The following is a 15,877-nucleotide window of genomic DNA, read 5'->3' on the forward strand; positions in this document are numbered from 1 at the left end:
ACGCATGTCACACCTCTGTTCATCAATTTGCACTGGCTACCAGTAGCTGCTCGCATTAAATTCAAGGCATTAATGTTTGTCTACAAAACCACCACTGGCTCTGCACCCATTTACCTAAATTCATTACTTCAGAGTTATGTGCCCTCTAGAAGCTTGCGTTCTGCAAGTGAACGGCGTATTATTGTGCCATCTCAAAGAGGCACAAAATCACTTTCACTGACTTTTTCATTAACTGTTCCCTCCTGGTGGAATGACCTGCCCAAATCAATCCGAGCAGCTGAGTCCTTAACCATCTTCAAGAAACGACTAAAAACACATCTGTTCCACCTTTATTTGACCCTCTAACTCTAACACTTTCTATTCTATTTTAATTCTACTTTATATTTATCTTTTTTTATTTTTTTTTTTATTTAAAAAAACAAACACTAGCTTTCTATTTTTTCTATTCTATCTACTTGTCTTTCTTTGTGTGTGTGTGTGTGTGTATATGTGTGTGTGTAATATATATATATATATATATATACACCTTGCTACGTGTACTGTGTTAGGCTAACCGAGACTTGTCATTTGCACTTATATATTGTTGCTCTTTTTTTAGTTTTAACTGCTTTTATTGTCCTCATTTGTAAGTTGCTTTGGATAAAAGCATCTGCTAAATGACTAAATAAATAAATAAATATATATATATATGTATGTATGTGTATATATACTTTTTTTTTTTTTTAAGTTTTGTTTATTTTAGTTAACTATAATAACCCTGACACATACTCAAAAATGTGTGCTTACATTTTTATTTGATTTTGCACAAGCACTAACTACTAAGCCACGGCTCTGATTGTTGTTCTTAAAAATTAAGTAAAACTATTAACAATATTTTGGTAGTTGAAATAAAGCTGAATTAGAATAAAAAAATAAATATTAGATATAAAACTTAAATTTTTTAAATTTAAACTTTAATTTTAAAACTAAAAGTTTTTAGTTGAAGTATTAAAAGTATAAAACAATAAAAGTATTAGAATGTATAATATAAATAATACTAAATAATAATTAAAAATATTTTTTTTATTTATTTTTTTTTTACATTTTTGGAACATTTACCAGTTTTTAATTTATTATTTATTATTATTATTTATTTATTTATTTATTTTTTGATAGTGATAAGTTGGTTTTAGGAGATTTTACTAGATATTTGAGGGTATTCAAAAACATTTTCACACTTACTAAAAATATAACTTGCAAAATAATAATAATAACATTAACTCTGCCTGCCTGTCTGTCTGTCAGTATATTGCATCCTGTTGGAATCATGATGGTGATCCAGTGCAGCTGTTGAAGATCAGTGAGAATGTGTCCAGATTCCGGCAGTGTTTGAAGGAGAACCCTCGCTACCTCCAGGACAAAGTCCAGCACTATTTTAAGGTAATGAACCCTAAAACTAGAAAACACTGAAAAAATGGACCAAAAAGTTTAAAATAAATAGGAAATAGCAAAACAGAATAATACAATTAAAAAGCAAGCTAAATTGCAAATGATTGTGGTCATTGTTGGAGTGATTTAGAAAAACAGCATTTATAACAAGATGTTTGTTTCATAATTGCAATTTTTTTTAGTACATGTTTGCTCAATTAAGTAATGTGTTTCAGGATAACACCCATCGACTGACCCTTACCATGAGTCCTGATGAGAGCTTCTTGGAGAAACAGGCTGAAGCTGAGGAACAGAAGCTCCATCAGAAGATACAGAACCTTAGCGATGCAGACCACAAAGACATCTATGAGAAAGGTGTGATCATGAGACCACAGGAAGGACCAGAATAATCAGTCTCCTTCTCTTGTGTAGATGGTTTAATGTCGTTGTTGTTGTTGCTTCAGGTTTGCAGCTGTTGGCCGCTCAGAGCACGACTCAAGATGCGTCCTGTCTACCTGCATTAAAGGTGTCCGACATCGAGCCGATCATTCCCTACACACCTGTACAGCCGGGAAACGCAGGTGAAATGCACATGCATACATATAACAAGCACATTCAAAGTTAAATTATAGATGCAAAAAACTATTTCCTACATTTACTGTCTAGGCGGTGTACCTGTACAGTACTGTGAGCAGCCCACCAACGGCATGGTGTATTTCAGAGCCATGTGCAACCTCAACTCCCTCCCTGAAGACCTGAAGATCTACGTTCCTCTGTTCTGCAGCGTCATTACTAAGTATGAAACATTTGTGGTTTATCACTGCTACATACTTTAGCATGGACTATATAATATCCACCAACACTCAATCAGACCAGTCTATGTGAGAATATACTATTTAATGTTTTTTATTATTTAATATTTTTTAAATGTGACGTTAAATGTGACATCCAGCAGTTAGACATTTTTACTTATGAACAGATGAAGTTATATATTCAGTATATGGATGTGTGGATTATGCATATTTGGTACAATATTGGCACATGCAGATATTTATTTTTACACTATGCCGTAATTGCTGCTATGCGGTTTCACATTATAAATCTGTGTTTGTTATACTATTTCTAAATCTAGTTCACAAATCTAGTAAATAACACTTAATAATAATTTAAATGGTTAATAAGTAATGACTTAATATGTAATGCCAAAAGTGTAAAATGCCAGTTGAATTTAATTTTTGTTTTTCAAAGGTTTCTATACATATACATGCATATATGTGTGTGTGTGGGATTATGTGAATTGGAAACACTTCCTATAATGGTCTAATCAGACCTTTTCAAGTAGATAGGGAGGTTTTTTTTTTTTTTTTTAATAAAGATAAAATATTGACTGTAAAATGTGTTTGTCTCTTATGCTCAGCAAGGCTGCATTTTTATCAAAAATACTGTACAGAAATGTTGCAAAATATTATTACAGTTTAAAGTAACCATTTTCTATTTTAATATATTTTAAAATGTAATTTATTCCTGTGAAGCAAAGCTGAATTTTCAGCATCATTACTCCAGTCTTCAGTGTCACATGATCCTTCAGAAATCATTCTAATATGCTGATTTGCTGCACAAGAAACATTTCATATTATCAGTGTTAAAAACCATTGTGCTGCTTAATATTTTTGTGGAAACCATGCTACATCTTTTTTCGGGATTCTTTGTTGAATAGAAAGATCAAAAGAGCTGCAGTTATTTGAAATGTTGTAACATTATAAATGTCTTACTGTTGCTTTTGATCAGTTTAATGCATCCTTGTCATATAAAAGTATAAATTTTTCAACAAAAAAAAATTCTTAGGTGTCTAGTATTTTCACCAAAAAAAAAAAATCCAGTAGGATATTTCCTACTGACACGCTACAGCAAAAGATAGAAATAACTGACTTAAGAATTTTTTGTTGGTGAAAATGCTAGACGCCTGAGACTTTTGCACACTTCTGTGTGTATATACAGTGTATATAGTGTGTGTATATATATATGTGTGTGTGTGTGTGTGTCTATACATATATGTATATATATATTAAGAGTGTTCTATGAGCAAATACTATTTCAGTCTCTCTACTTCAAAAATTCACACTTAATTCAATGTTATTTGCAGCTTCTTTGTTGTTATTTGTGAAATTTGCTAGCAATTTCTGAATGAAAAATGTTTCAAAATAAATCCTGCTCCACAGTAAAAGAGTTACTCTTAAATAGAAATACAATTGTCCTCAAATCAATCTTTCACTGAGCTGTAGTCTGTATAACTACCATCTTCATTTCCACACTCGCGGTCGAATATGTATATATATGTATATGTATATGTATGTGTGTGTGTGTGTATATATGTATATATATTTAATACTGACCCCACAGAATTGTAATGATCATGTAATCTCAGGTTGGGCTGTGGAGAGCTGGATTATCGTCAGCAGGCCCAGCGTATTGAGCTGAAGACTGGAGGGATGTCTGTATCTCCACAGATCATACCGGACACTGATGACCTTGATCTGTATGAGCAGGTATCTCCTTCATGTGAATTTACATAAATATGATGCATATCCATTTTTAAAGTGGGGGTGATTTGATATAGTAGCTAAAATCTCAGAACTGCTAGCCAGAAGGTTGTAGGTTTGAAACTATGAATTGTTGTGGAGCTTGAGCTTGTGCTTGCATTAGAGCAAGCATGCAATCTATGCTTTTCTCTTTATTCATGTTTTTAGGGTATTATCCTGTCATCTTCCTGTCTGGAGAGGAATCTGCCTGACATGTTTCAACTGTGGAGTGACATTTTCAACAGGTTAGTCTTCTTTAAAGAAACAGAAAAATAAATGTTTCAATCTCTGAATGATTTTAAACTGACGCAGAATCTGTCCTGCACCTCTCCAGCCCTCGTTTTGATGACGAGCAGCGTCTGCGTGTGCTGGTCATGATGTCAGCTCAGGAACTGTCCAATGGCATCTCGTACTCCGGTCACATGTACGCAATGACGCGTGCGGCTCGAAGCCTCACTCCCACAGCAGACCTGCAGGAGGCCTTCAGCGGGATGGACCAGGTGAGTGCTGGGATGTTGATCTCCAGTCTTTGACAGCTTTGAGTAGAATAAATAGTTGTACATTTATATTTTAATTTCAGGTGAAGTTTATGAAAAGAATAGCTGAGATGACTGATCTGACTTCAGTTTTGAGGAAACTTCCCCGGATAAAGAGACACCTGTTGAATCCTGAGAACATGAGGTACATGAAAAATTAACTAATGAAAGTTTTATTATGTAGAATTGGTCACACAAGCCTTACCCATGTGTATTTATTGAAAGGTGCCTTTAGGTGTTTTTGTAGGTCTTTCCTGACTGGAAAACATATTTCATTAGCGTGTCCTGCTTTAAACTATACTTGTTATTACTCAGAAATTGCATTAATGGGCATAATGGAAAAGTTTCTCATGAAAAAAATATTAGAATTTTTATCAAATATCAAATTGAAAGGTTGTATATAAATGTTATATTTATATCTATATATAATTTATATATCAATATAACATTATTAGTTAGTTTGTAAAAATAATATTGTTAAAGAATTGACTATTTTAAATATTATTACTCCTGAATTTGTCATGAATATAGCCTTTGATGCTGATCAGTGTTATTTGCCATTAATATTTTGAATGTTTTTATTTTTATAATTTTTGTTTTCATTTTAATTGTTTTAGTTATTTTTTTGTGTGTTTTTGTAACTTTTAATAGTTTTGGGGTTTTTATATATGTCTATATAGTTTTTGTTAATTTATATTAAAGTTAGTTTTTTTAGTACATCAAAGTAAAGTAAAACTACTTGCTAGTTTTTATTTCAAGTAGCTTTTAATGGCTTTAGTTTTACTTTCAGTTTTAGTCAACCATAATAAGTGATGATACCATATCATTACATAAACTCATAATCATATATCATTACATTAAAAAAAAAAATTATAATTCTTATTTTAGTTAAGTGAATAAACAAAATAAAATTTTTAACAAATAACTTGACTATAAATTTACATTCAAATGTGATTATGATGCCGTGGTTTCAGGTGTGCCGTGAACGCCACGCCGCAGAAAATGTCAGAAGCAGCTGGAGAGGTGGAGAGGTTTATAGGTAATATAGCAGCCAACAGGAAGGAGCGCAAACCTGTCAGACCAACCGTTGTGGAGGTGAGACGCCACACTTTTCTTTTTAGAAGTCACAACTTTTCACAATCAGTTAAGCTTTGATTTGTTTGTTTTTCCTCTCATAGAGAGCACTAGATCCTCAAGCTGGATCATCTGCGAGTCGGAAACTTATCTCAGTGAGTGTGCTTACAGCAACATTACAGCAACATTCAGGTTTGATTGATCCGTAGCGTTCTCACCGATCTCCCTCTTCATCCTGCCAGGAGCCTCATTTTAAACCCTGTCAGATGAAGACGTATTTCCAGCTTCCGTTTAATGTGAACTTTGTCAGCGAGTGTGTGCGGGCCGTCCCGTTCACACATGCCGATTACGCCAGGTACAACAAACACACTCTTTAACAAACATTAAATTATGATATCATGATTATGATACAGTCCTTTGCTTATTCACAATCTGTCATGTGTTGTTCTCTCTCAGTCTGTGTATTTTAGCAAGGATGATGACTGCCAAGTTCCTGCATGGAGAGATCAGAGAAAAGGGTGGGGCTTATGGAGGCGGAGCTAGAATGGGAGGAGGTGGCCTGTTCTCATTTTATTCCTATAGGTACATATTACACATTTCATTGGATCTGATACAATGTATCCATTAGTGTATTTCCTTCATATATAATGATGTTTAAGTTCCAAGTTGATCATGTTTTATTATCTGATTTATCATGGCAATCTCTCAGAGATCCGAACTCCACCCAGACGTTGTCGGCTTTCCGTGGCGGAGTAGAGTGGGCGCGAGCGGCAAAGTTTACCCAGCAGGACATCGATGAGGCCAAGCTCTCAGTTTTCTCAGCCGTTGATGCACCTGTCGCCCCCTCAGATAAGGGTCAGTAATGTGGGCTGTGTCTTTGGACACTGAGTGACATTTTAGCCCATCTGTGTATTATTACTATAGTTGTTTTAGGTTTCCGAAGGATTCACGGTTCTTTTTAAAATTTAAAATGTAAAAAGAAATTGAAATATTTTTTTTATGATTATTAGCTTTTCTTGGGAAACCCTGGTTTAGATGTTTGTATATGTGGATGTTTTGTGATTGATTGTTGTTTACATTTTGGGAAGTGTAGATGTGTTTAAAATGTTCAGGTGCTTAAATATTGTGTTTTGTTTTTGTTTACATGCTCAATGGCCTGTTGCATGAAGCTAGCTGAACAAACTCAGAGTTTCAGAGTAGGTTTAGAGTTGACAAAACTAGAGATGCACTGATCGACCGGCCAGGTCGGTAGCCGATAATGTATTTGTCATGCAAGATGAGGCTTGCGCAGCCGCAGCCTGAGTGAGTGTGTGAGCGAGACTTGTGCAGAAATCAAAACAAATGAGCGCAACAGCACACACAGAAATTTCTAGATGCATACTGCGGTAATAAAAAAAAGTAGGTACGCAACATTGCACGACCAAAATGTTTCAGCATGATTGCAATGTGAATTTATACAATAGTAGTTCAATAAACAAGAAGTTAAAATTAAGTGACTGTTTTTGCTCAATTTCGCTGATGAAAATTGTTCCAATCAAAGCCACAGCAGAACTGTTTTGTGTCTCCGAGTAACACAGCGGTGTTTCGTTACTGAATTAATCCACGTTTTTGAACGAATCAAGTTAGTCATTGATTCAGTAACCCATTCATAAAGACAGTAGTGACTTGCCTCGTTTCTGAATGAATCAGCAGTTTGAACGAATCTGTTGAAGGACTAAATGGCTCACTCATTCAAACTGTCATTTGCCGCCACCTACTGATTTGGTTTCATATTTAAAACTATCATTGCATTTTCCCCAACATTTCTTATTTGTATGTTTAAAAAATATTTAAAACATTAATCTTATACAATTTTTCATGCATTCGAAATTTTGCAGTGTAAATGCATTAATGGCACATCAGCTTCATCAAACAGTCTGTGCAAATACATCTAATGCCACTTCAGATGCAGCTTCTGTGTTTCCTGCAGTGGAAAGATGGAGTTTGTTATTACTGATTTCATTTGAATGGTAGTAACAGCTCTACAGTTTCTCATTATTCTAACTGAAATAATTGAAACGATGTAAGAATTTAATGGGAAAGATTTCTACCTCTTTTCTAGTCACAGAGCACTTTATTTTGAGAGTTGTTTAAGTGAGAGAACATCTGTAACTTTGTCCAGATTGGGGGAATTGTAATGTTTAATAATTTTTAATTATGTAAATAATTTTTTCCATTAAAGTATAGATTTTTGTTTATTTATGCTGTCAATTATAGTTTTTAGAAACTAAATCGGAATCGGCAAAAATCGGTATCGGCAGGTCACACTTACAAAAAAAAATCCGTAATCGGAATCGGCCAAGAAAATTGCAGTCGGTGCATCTCTAGACAAAACCAAACAAATCCAACCTGGCTTAGATCAGGTTCATTGGGCTCACAAAGCTCGATATAACCATTCTTGTCAACTCACAGAGTTTGTGATTAAGTGTGACACATGTAGCAAACAGCCAATCACACGAAACGTGGTACGCAAAAGGCAAATCTTTAGTTGGATTCACTTCTCACGAGAGTCAGCGCAGTTCACTTTTCTGCTGAAGATTAAGAGATGTTATTAAAAATTGAATACATTCAAATGCATTTACAACTTAAGGCAGGAATAAACACTTCTGCAGCAGCAAAAGTTCGAGAAGGCAGCGGAAAGAAAATATATGACTATGCAAAAGCAATCAACTGAATTTAATTATTTATATAGTTTCACACAAAGCTCAAAAGGAAAACGTAAGTTTAGTCATTTTAAAAGCTGGATATAATAAAGCGTATCTATATGTATATATATATATTTAATTTAATTTAAATGCAAAGCTTAAAATTAATTGCCACTTCATATAATAATTACATGAATATATTAATTTTACTCAATTATATACTATAAATATAATAAATAAGTAGCAGCAAAAGTCGAGCAATTTTGTCTGACTGTAAACTGCTTTAATTTGAAGTGAGCGATACGGGGAGTGGCTTCATTGTATCAGCCACTTTGCTCACAGCTGATTGGTCCAGTTTGGGTTTGCGATTTCTAAACCAGAATAAAACCTGCTCCGGAGCAGGGTAGCTGTAGTGTAAGTTACCATGGTGACGAAACCCGCTCAAAACCAACCCACCTTCTTGAACCCGAAAACTCAAGAGTTTGCTCAAATGAAACGCGAGCTTACCTGGGTAAAAACCAAAACCGGCTTCGTGCTACAGGCCTTAGGTGTTTGGATGTTGTTGAGTTTGTGTTCTTGGATATTTGCTCTCTAGTTCACTAGGACCTTGTTATTGTGCTGTAGGTTTGGGGCGTTTTTTAAACGGCATTACAGATGAGATTAAACAAAGATACAGAGAGAGACTGTTCGCTGTGACTGATAAAAACCTCATTGACGTCGCTGGCAGGTAACAAAACATTTAAATGTATATAATTATTAGTGCTGTCAAACGATTAATCGCATTCAAAATAAGTGTTTTTGTGTACATCATATATGTGTGTTTACTGTGTATATTTATTATGTATATATAAATACAGACACATGCATGTTTAGGCTATATTTAAAAATGTTATGTTTATATATTAAATATATTTATAAATTATATGAATATACATATATGCATGTAAATATTTTCAAAATATATACATGCATGTGTGTATTTATATATACATAATAAATATACACATATTATGTAAACAAAAACATTTTGGATGCGATTAATCGATTGACAGCACTAATTAATTCTCGAATAAAATTAATCAAAATATAATAAAATTGAAAAAATATTTATGCTTGAATACTGGTGCTATATTTATATTTTTTTGTATTCATATAATATTTACTTTGTGTGTGTATATGTGTGTGTGTGTGTGTGTTAAACAGGTATCTTGGTGTTGGTCAGCAGACATGTGGAGTGGCTATTCTTGGCCCGGAAAATGAAAGCATCAGAAAAGACCCATCCTGGGTGGTCAAATAGACTTTTTACCTCTCTTCTTATTAGGATTGTGAAAGACACACGCACACACTCCTGGATCACGGACAAATCAAGTCTTGTTCCGTTAGAAGAATGTGTTTTCTTCCTTACAGGAGTCATCATGAGGAACAGAGGTGCTTAAAGAACCTGAATTAAAATTCTCGAAGACTACTTTTGTTTACACAACAAGTTGTTGATGGACTCCATCTTTTTATAACAACGTCGAAAAACGCTCATATGATTCTGCAGTGTTGTAATTAGAAGTTAGAAATTATTTATGAGATGTATAGAATTATAATAAACGTGACCATGTTTAACTAGAATGATTTTTTTTGGACACTGACATTTTTGTCCTCTAATGACCTTAGAGTAACTTTTTAAAATTGATGCACAAGGGTTAATAATGAAACAAACCACACCAATTACATTCTAAAGGGAGTTTATGCAGCATTGCTAGCGTATACACACACGTTCATCATAACACACTAACACAATGGCTGCTTTGGTACAAAGTGCCTGCACTAACACACGCCACAGAATAGCAGCTTGGAAGACTCCTTCAGACTCCAATCAACTAAAACAAGGTGCAGTTGTGAAATAACATCACTATAAGCCAGTGAAGCATTCATACAGATAGCTCCATATTCAATGAAAATAAGCTCTATTAGAATAAATATGGAAATCTTGCATATTCACAAAATATACCGCTTGGCCCCATTTAAAAAGGATGATCAGCCAATCGCGTGAGCGTATGGATTGTCAATCACAACACACTGAGCTACTGTACTGAAGGATCTCGTGGCTGTACGTCTATGGTTACAGTTTAATGTGAACTGCTTTACATATACTGTATATGATTATGTGTTCAGGTCAAGACTATGGAATCACAGGTCTTCACCTATAATAAATACATTTTTACTTGCAAGACAACTTGGTTTTACATGTGGCTGCTGCTTTTAAATGGCAGAGATGTCTTTAGCCCTCAGACGGACGATGTGTTCAAGCTGGCCTGAATCGGACACGTCGTAGCTGGTTTTGTACTTGGCTAGAATCTTCATGAGTGGACGCAGTCGGAGCCACCACTGTTCCTTCGGGATCCTGTGACTGGAAATAAAACATGAACAATATCAGGTCAAAGGAATTTGTCATTTTAAAATGTTTTTAATGTGATTTTTTTAAAGGGAATATATAATGGAAAACATTTCCCCTTGCTCTATTGAGTTAAAAAGAATGTATTATGAAGACAGACACAACTCTAAACGCCTTCTCAAGTCCACCCGGACCATTTACTAAAATTAAAGTAACTAAAGACTAAATTATGACTGCTTTTGGTGCAAGAAACTTTTTTTAACGTTACACTTTTATTATGAATTTTTCTGAAAAAAATTATGATTGTGATTTAAAAATGCTCCAATTTTGCTGTGCTTGTTTACAGGGCTACAGAATTTGGCCAATTTAGTGATTTGTGCATCAATTTAACATAATACACAAAATATTAAACAAAGTAATACATATTACAATTTATATATTTCACTCTAAAATAAAAAATATATACTTTATTAGTATTTAAGAAAATAATATAATTTTATTGTACAGTACAATTGTAAAATTACAATACTAATATATTCATGGCTGACTGAGGAAAATGTGGTAACACTTTAATGTATTATAAGAGTAATTTGAATGCATTGTAATACACCTTATAATGCATTGCATGATCTTTAGAATAATTATAACCACAGTTATAATATATTATACTAATCTATTCAATGTTACACCTGTAGAAACTAAGTATAATGCATTAAAACACATGACAAACAAACCTTCAAAAATTATAATGCATTTTAACTTTGGTTGCAATTATTTATAAAAAGATATTATGCATTACTTTGTACATTATGAATACTTGAATAATGTTACACATAAAGGCTTTAAGTATAGTGCTACCAAAAAAGTAAAATGTTTCAAAATAGAATCCTTTAAGAGCAGCCTTGGAAACAAATATTAGGACATCATTTTTAAGATAATAGAATCAGCTTTGTGAAGCATGCTTGTTGTCTTACACAAAATCCGTCTCATCCTTCAGCTGTATGACAGGCTGGAAGACCAGGGCCCTGCGCCGCATCCCCAACAAACACGCAGAATCCTCGGAGTTCGCAAACACATGGCCTACAAAACGCAAAAAATATGGTACTGCACAAAGTCTACAAGCAGTGCAAAATGACCAAAGATATAAGCATAATAACACTGTGCTTCAAGTGAACTCAAACAATATCATTTTGAGATTCAAATAACTTACCTTCACCTGAGCCAACCAAGGAAAGCAAAATACAAAGAGCAAAATAATATAGCACTGTGTGACAGTGAAGACCAAACATTTCTTATATTAAAGGTGCACTAAGTGATTTTTGAAAAACACTTTTGACCACATGCGTCGGACCGAGTCCTAAGTAAGTAAGGGGGCGTGTCTTGTAATGATAGCGAGAAGAGAGCGCTCAATTTGACTGCACAGGAATGCTATTAGCAGACCGATTATAGAGAGATGACAGATAAAAAAAAAGAGGACAATATCAGAGAAACAAAACATTAAAAAGAATAGGTGAGTAACGTTGATTTTGCTTCGTTTCACACAACTTATCCGTGTTGGCTTTTGTTTGAATATGCTTGTGTGTCATCTTCATTTGTTTCCGCGATCGTCGTTGCCATGGTTGTGTACGTACATGTGGAGCGGAGATTTCAAAATAAGGGCGAGGTCCTGTTGGGGTATGGGCGTGTTTGTTTTGCTGCTTTCAAATATCAACATCGTTTGACAAAAATCGCTTAGTGCACCTTTAATATATAATTCTTAATATATTATATTTCTTAATATAATGTATAAATTTGTTATAAAAAATCTTTACAAAAAATACAAATATTTTATTAATATTATTGTATTTAATTTATTATTCAATTATTTGTATTATACACCCACACACACACAATTAATGTAATAAAATAAAATAAAAACATATATAACAAAAATACAGTAACATTAATTATTGATAAAATATTTATTATTATTATTATTATTATTATATTTTAGTGCTTTACATTAAACATGTTATTACATTTTACATCCAAATCTGTGCAACCCATACGTATAGCAAACACAGATGCACTAAAAAACAAACGATCCTTTTAGTTACTTATATATATATATATATATATATGCATGTATAAATGATATATTATATAATTTATATGTATATATAATTTATTTATATAATTCTTAGCTACAGAATTATATAAATGTATGTGGTGCAAAAATGTGCTCTAAGACTATCAGCATTTAATTCAGCATTTAATTTCCTGCAGCAGTGTTGAATATGTATGTTTTCTGTTGCTCTTGTAACAAAAATCAGTTCTGACTTCACACAATCCCAGACTGCATCTCTACTGGAGTGATTTCTCTTTACCTTCTCTGTAAAACTCTTTGAGCTTCTTGGAGATCCACTGCATGGCTTTAGCAGCGATCTTGGTGCCAAAGTTTCTGTCAAATGGGGAAGGAGCACCACCCTACACAGCAGATGAACAATATTCTGATCACGTCCACAATTGCATTTGTGTGTGTATGCAAATGTGTGTGTGTTTGTACCTGCTGCATGTGTCCCAGGACGTTCTTCCTGCAGTCAAAGACTCCTTTGCCCTCTTCACTGTACAGCTGGTAGATGAAGTCAGTGGTGTAGTTCTCACTGCAGTTCTCATTCCTGTAAATTACAGACACACATACACAATCACACCTCACTGCTTCTACACATATAGAGCTACATGATACACGAATCCAGTGTATTAATGCTGTATGTAAGAGAGCTAGATCATACCTGAGCACTAAACCTCTCTGGATGCTGGTCTTCATCTTCTCAGTTAAATGTTTGACGTTAGACTGAAAATAGAGCACTCATAAAAACTCAGCATGATGCTGACGTTCTCTCTCTCTTTCCTTAAATAGTACACTCTGCTAAATATTTCTGCCTGCGTGTGGGACAGAGCATACAGAGGACGTGAAGAAGGGTACACTGTAATGCCTGTGTCTGGCAGAAGGGGGCAGACTTGACCTTTGACCCTCAACTATTAAGAATCATTGATTTGGCTTTGGCTACTGTATGTTCATAATGAAATACTAGCTAGACACACATGTGGGATTTTTTTCCCCGGAAAAAAATAAGTAAATAATTACATATACATACATACATACATAAAACTTTTTCAGCAAACACACTGAATTGATCAAAAGTGACAGTAAAGACTTTGTTATAACAGATTCCTATTTCAAATAAATGCTGTAATTTTGAACTTTCTATTGATCATAGAATCCTGAAAAATATGCATCATGGTTTCCACAAAAATATGAAGCAGCACAACTTGTTTTCAACATCGGTAAAAAAAAATAAGAAATGTTTCTTGAGCAGCAAATCAGCAAGAATGACTTCTGAAAAATCACACGACACTGAAGACTGGAGTAATGATGCTGAAAATTCAGCTTTGCACCACAAAAATTACATTTTAAAATACTGTATATTCAAATAGACATGTTATTTTAAATGTCAAGACAAGTCAAACGAGTGCTGAAATGGTATGCAATATGCATGCAATATATTATATATGAGTTACATTAAGAACAACATGTCTCGGAAATGTTTTTCAAAACTGTCTTGGAGCAGCCCAGCACTGTCTCCCTCATCTAACACACCCGATTCAACTCCTCAGCTCATTAGAAAATCAGCAAGAATGACTTCTGAAAAATCACACGACACTGAAGACTGGAGTAATGATGCTGAAAATTCAGCTTTGCACCACAAAAATTACATTTTAAAATACTGTATATTCAAATAGACATGTTATTTTAAATGTCAAGACAAGTCAAACGAGTGCTGAAATGGTATGCAATATGCATGCAATATATTATATATGAGTTACATTAAGAACAACATGTCTCGGAAATGTTTTTCAAAACTGTCTTGGAGCAGCCCAGCACTGTCTCCCTCATCTAACACACCCGATTCAACTCATCAGTTCATTAGTAGAGACTTTAAGACCTGAAGTGGGTCAGAAAAGGTAAAGAGATGCGTGTCAGAGCCGCGTCACGTTCAGCAGTGGCAGCTCTTAAAGAAACAACAGCAGACACTCGTTCTAATCCGTTCAATCCGTTCTATTTTTATTTAATAATACTAATTTATTATTCTAATCTTATCAGTTAACGGTTAATGTTCGGACTTCGGATAACAAGTAACGGTTGTCGGTCGGGAAAATAAACCGAAATGAACATCCCTAGACGATTGCTATGTTCATTATAACATCCAACAACAAAACACCTCAATCGCTTAGGAGTCATTCTTATCTACAACTTTTCCTGCATTGAAGCAATGGCGGACTGATGACAGCTCACTCAGGGCGGAGCTGTGATAAAACCAAAGACTGACGCCACTGTCAATCAACAATCGTGGGAGGGGCCTGGGTCTGTGTGACGTCACACAGACAGGACCCTCCCACGCTAGTTTGATTGACAGTAGCGTCAACAAACATGGGAGGGGCCTGTGCAGAACTACATCATTCTGCCAAGAATCTGAAATCGGCTTGATTTGAGAAAGGGGTATGGATTTATCAGGATTTTTTTTTTAAAAACACTGGCTGGATTTGTTATCATTATAGGGTGGTGTAGACACACTGCCAAGACACATTTTAGTTCAAACAACACGTAAAAGTGAATTTTGCATCCGATGTCCCCTTTAATGTTAGGTGGGATTAATCGCGATTAATTTCAGAAAAAAATGTGCGATTAATTAGTTAATTTTTTTTAATCGATTGACAGCACTAATTATTTTACATAATTTCAGTCATTATTCTGTTCATCAGCAGAAAAAGAAGAAAAGTGATGGTTATGACATGTTGATATTTATGCCATAATACTGAATGATTACCATATTCATATTCACCATATTTTTAACACTCCAAGATATATATATATATTTTTTTTTTCACAGAATACATGTCTATTGGCACATGTCTAAAAAAAAAGTTTTAAGTTTTGGTACATTTTTGTTAGTGATGTGTTTTCCAATCTAGGTCACAAGATGAATCTATATATAAATGCAGAGCTATATACAGTAGGACAGAGCTATATTCAATCACCTTGTGTCCATTCCACACAGTTACACTGCAGGTGTACACTGCAAACTATATAAATAGACATACACACACACTATTATATATATACAGTATATATATATATATATATATATATATATATATATATATGTGTAGAGT

General features: G+C 34.1%; 2 protein-coding genes across 2 annotated transcripts in view; one reads left to right on the forward strand and one right to left on the reverse strand.

Moving 5' to 3' along the window:
• LOC107698483 (presequence protease, mitochondrial) overlaps nucleotides 1-10,499 on the forward strand; it is a 16,891-nt gene extending 6,392 nt beyond the window's left edge. The window contains exons 13-27 of the mRNA XM_016499498.1: nucleotides 1,285-1,419; nucleotides 1,644-1,782; nucleotides 1,872-1,988; nucleotides 2,074-2,203; nucleotides 3,833-3,953; nucleotides 4,155-4,231; nucleotides 4,321-4,486; nucleotides 4,567-4,667; nucleotides 5,497-5,617; nucleotides 5,701-5,751; nucleotides 5,839-5,951; nucleotides 6,053-6,178; nucleotides 6,306-6,451; nucleotides 8,905-9,007; nucleotides 9,484-10,499. Of these exons, the coding sequence (XP_016354984.1) occupies nucleotides 1,285-1,419; nucleotides 1,644-1,782; nucleotides 1,872-1,988; nucleotides 2,074-2,203; nucleotides 3,833-3,953; nucleotides 4,155-4,231; nucleotides 4,321-4,486; nucleotides 4,567-4,667; nucleotides 5,497-5,617; nucleotides 5,701-5,751; nucleotides 5,839-5,951; nucleotides 6,053-6,178; nucleotides 6,306-6,451; nucleotides 8,905-9,007; nucleotides 9,484-9,577 (1,740 nt within the window). The 3' untranslated portion in view covers nucleotides 9,578-10,499. The remainder of the gene's footprint in view (nucleotides 1-1,284; nucleotides 1,420-1,643; nucleotides 1,783-1,871; nucleotides 1,989-2,073; nucleotides 2,204-3,832; nucleotides 3,954-4,154; nucleotides 4,232-4,320; nucleotides 4,487-4,566; nucleotides 4,668-5,496; nucleotides 5,618-5,700; nucleotides 5,752-5,838; nucleotides 5,952-6,052; nucleotides 6,179-6,305; nucleotides 6,452-8,904; nucleotides 9,008-9,483) is intronic.
• A 9-nt stretch (nucleotides 10,500-10,508) lies between these two features.
• Nucleotides 10,509-15,877, reverse strand: part of LOC107698463 (ATP-dependent 6-phosphofructokinase, platelet type-like) — a 19,910-nt gene continuing 14,541 nt past the window's right edge. Inside the window, exons 14-18 of the mRNA XM_016499475.1 lie at nucleotides 13,435-13,496; nucleotides 13,209-13,320; nucleotides 13,030-13,129; nucleotides 11,638-11,743; nucleotides 10,509-10,678 (exon numbers count right to left, since the gene is read on the reverse strand). Of these exons, the coding sequence (XP_016354961.1) occupies nucleotides 10,531-10,678; nucleotides 11,638-11,743; nucleotides 13,030-13,129; nucleotides 13,209-13,320; nucleotides 13,435-13,496 (528 nt within the window). The 3' untranslated portion in view covers nucleotides 10,509-10,530. The remainder of the gene's footprint in view (nucleotides 10,679-11,637; nucleotides 11,744-13,029; nucleotides 13,130-13,208; nucleotides 13,321-13,434; nucleotides 13,497-15,877) is intronic.

Source organism: Sinocyclocheilus anshuiensis, unplaced genomic scaffold, assembly GCF_001515605.1.
Source record: "Sinocyclocheilus anshuiensis isolate Anshui unplaced genomic scaffold, SAMN03320099.WGS_v1.1 scaffold1910, whole genome shotgun sequence".
NCBI lineage: Eukaryota > Metazoa > Chordata > Actinopteri > Cypriniformes > Cyprinidae > Sinocyclocheilus > Sinocyclocheilus anshuiensis.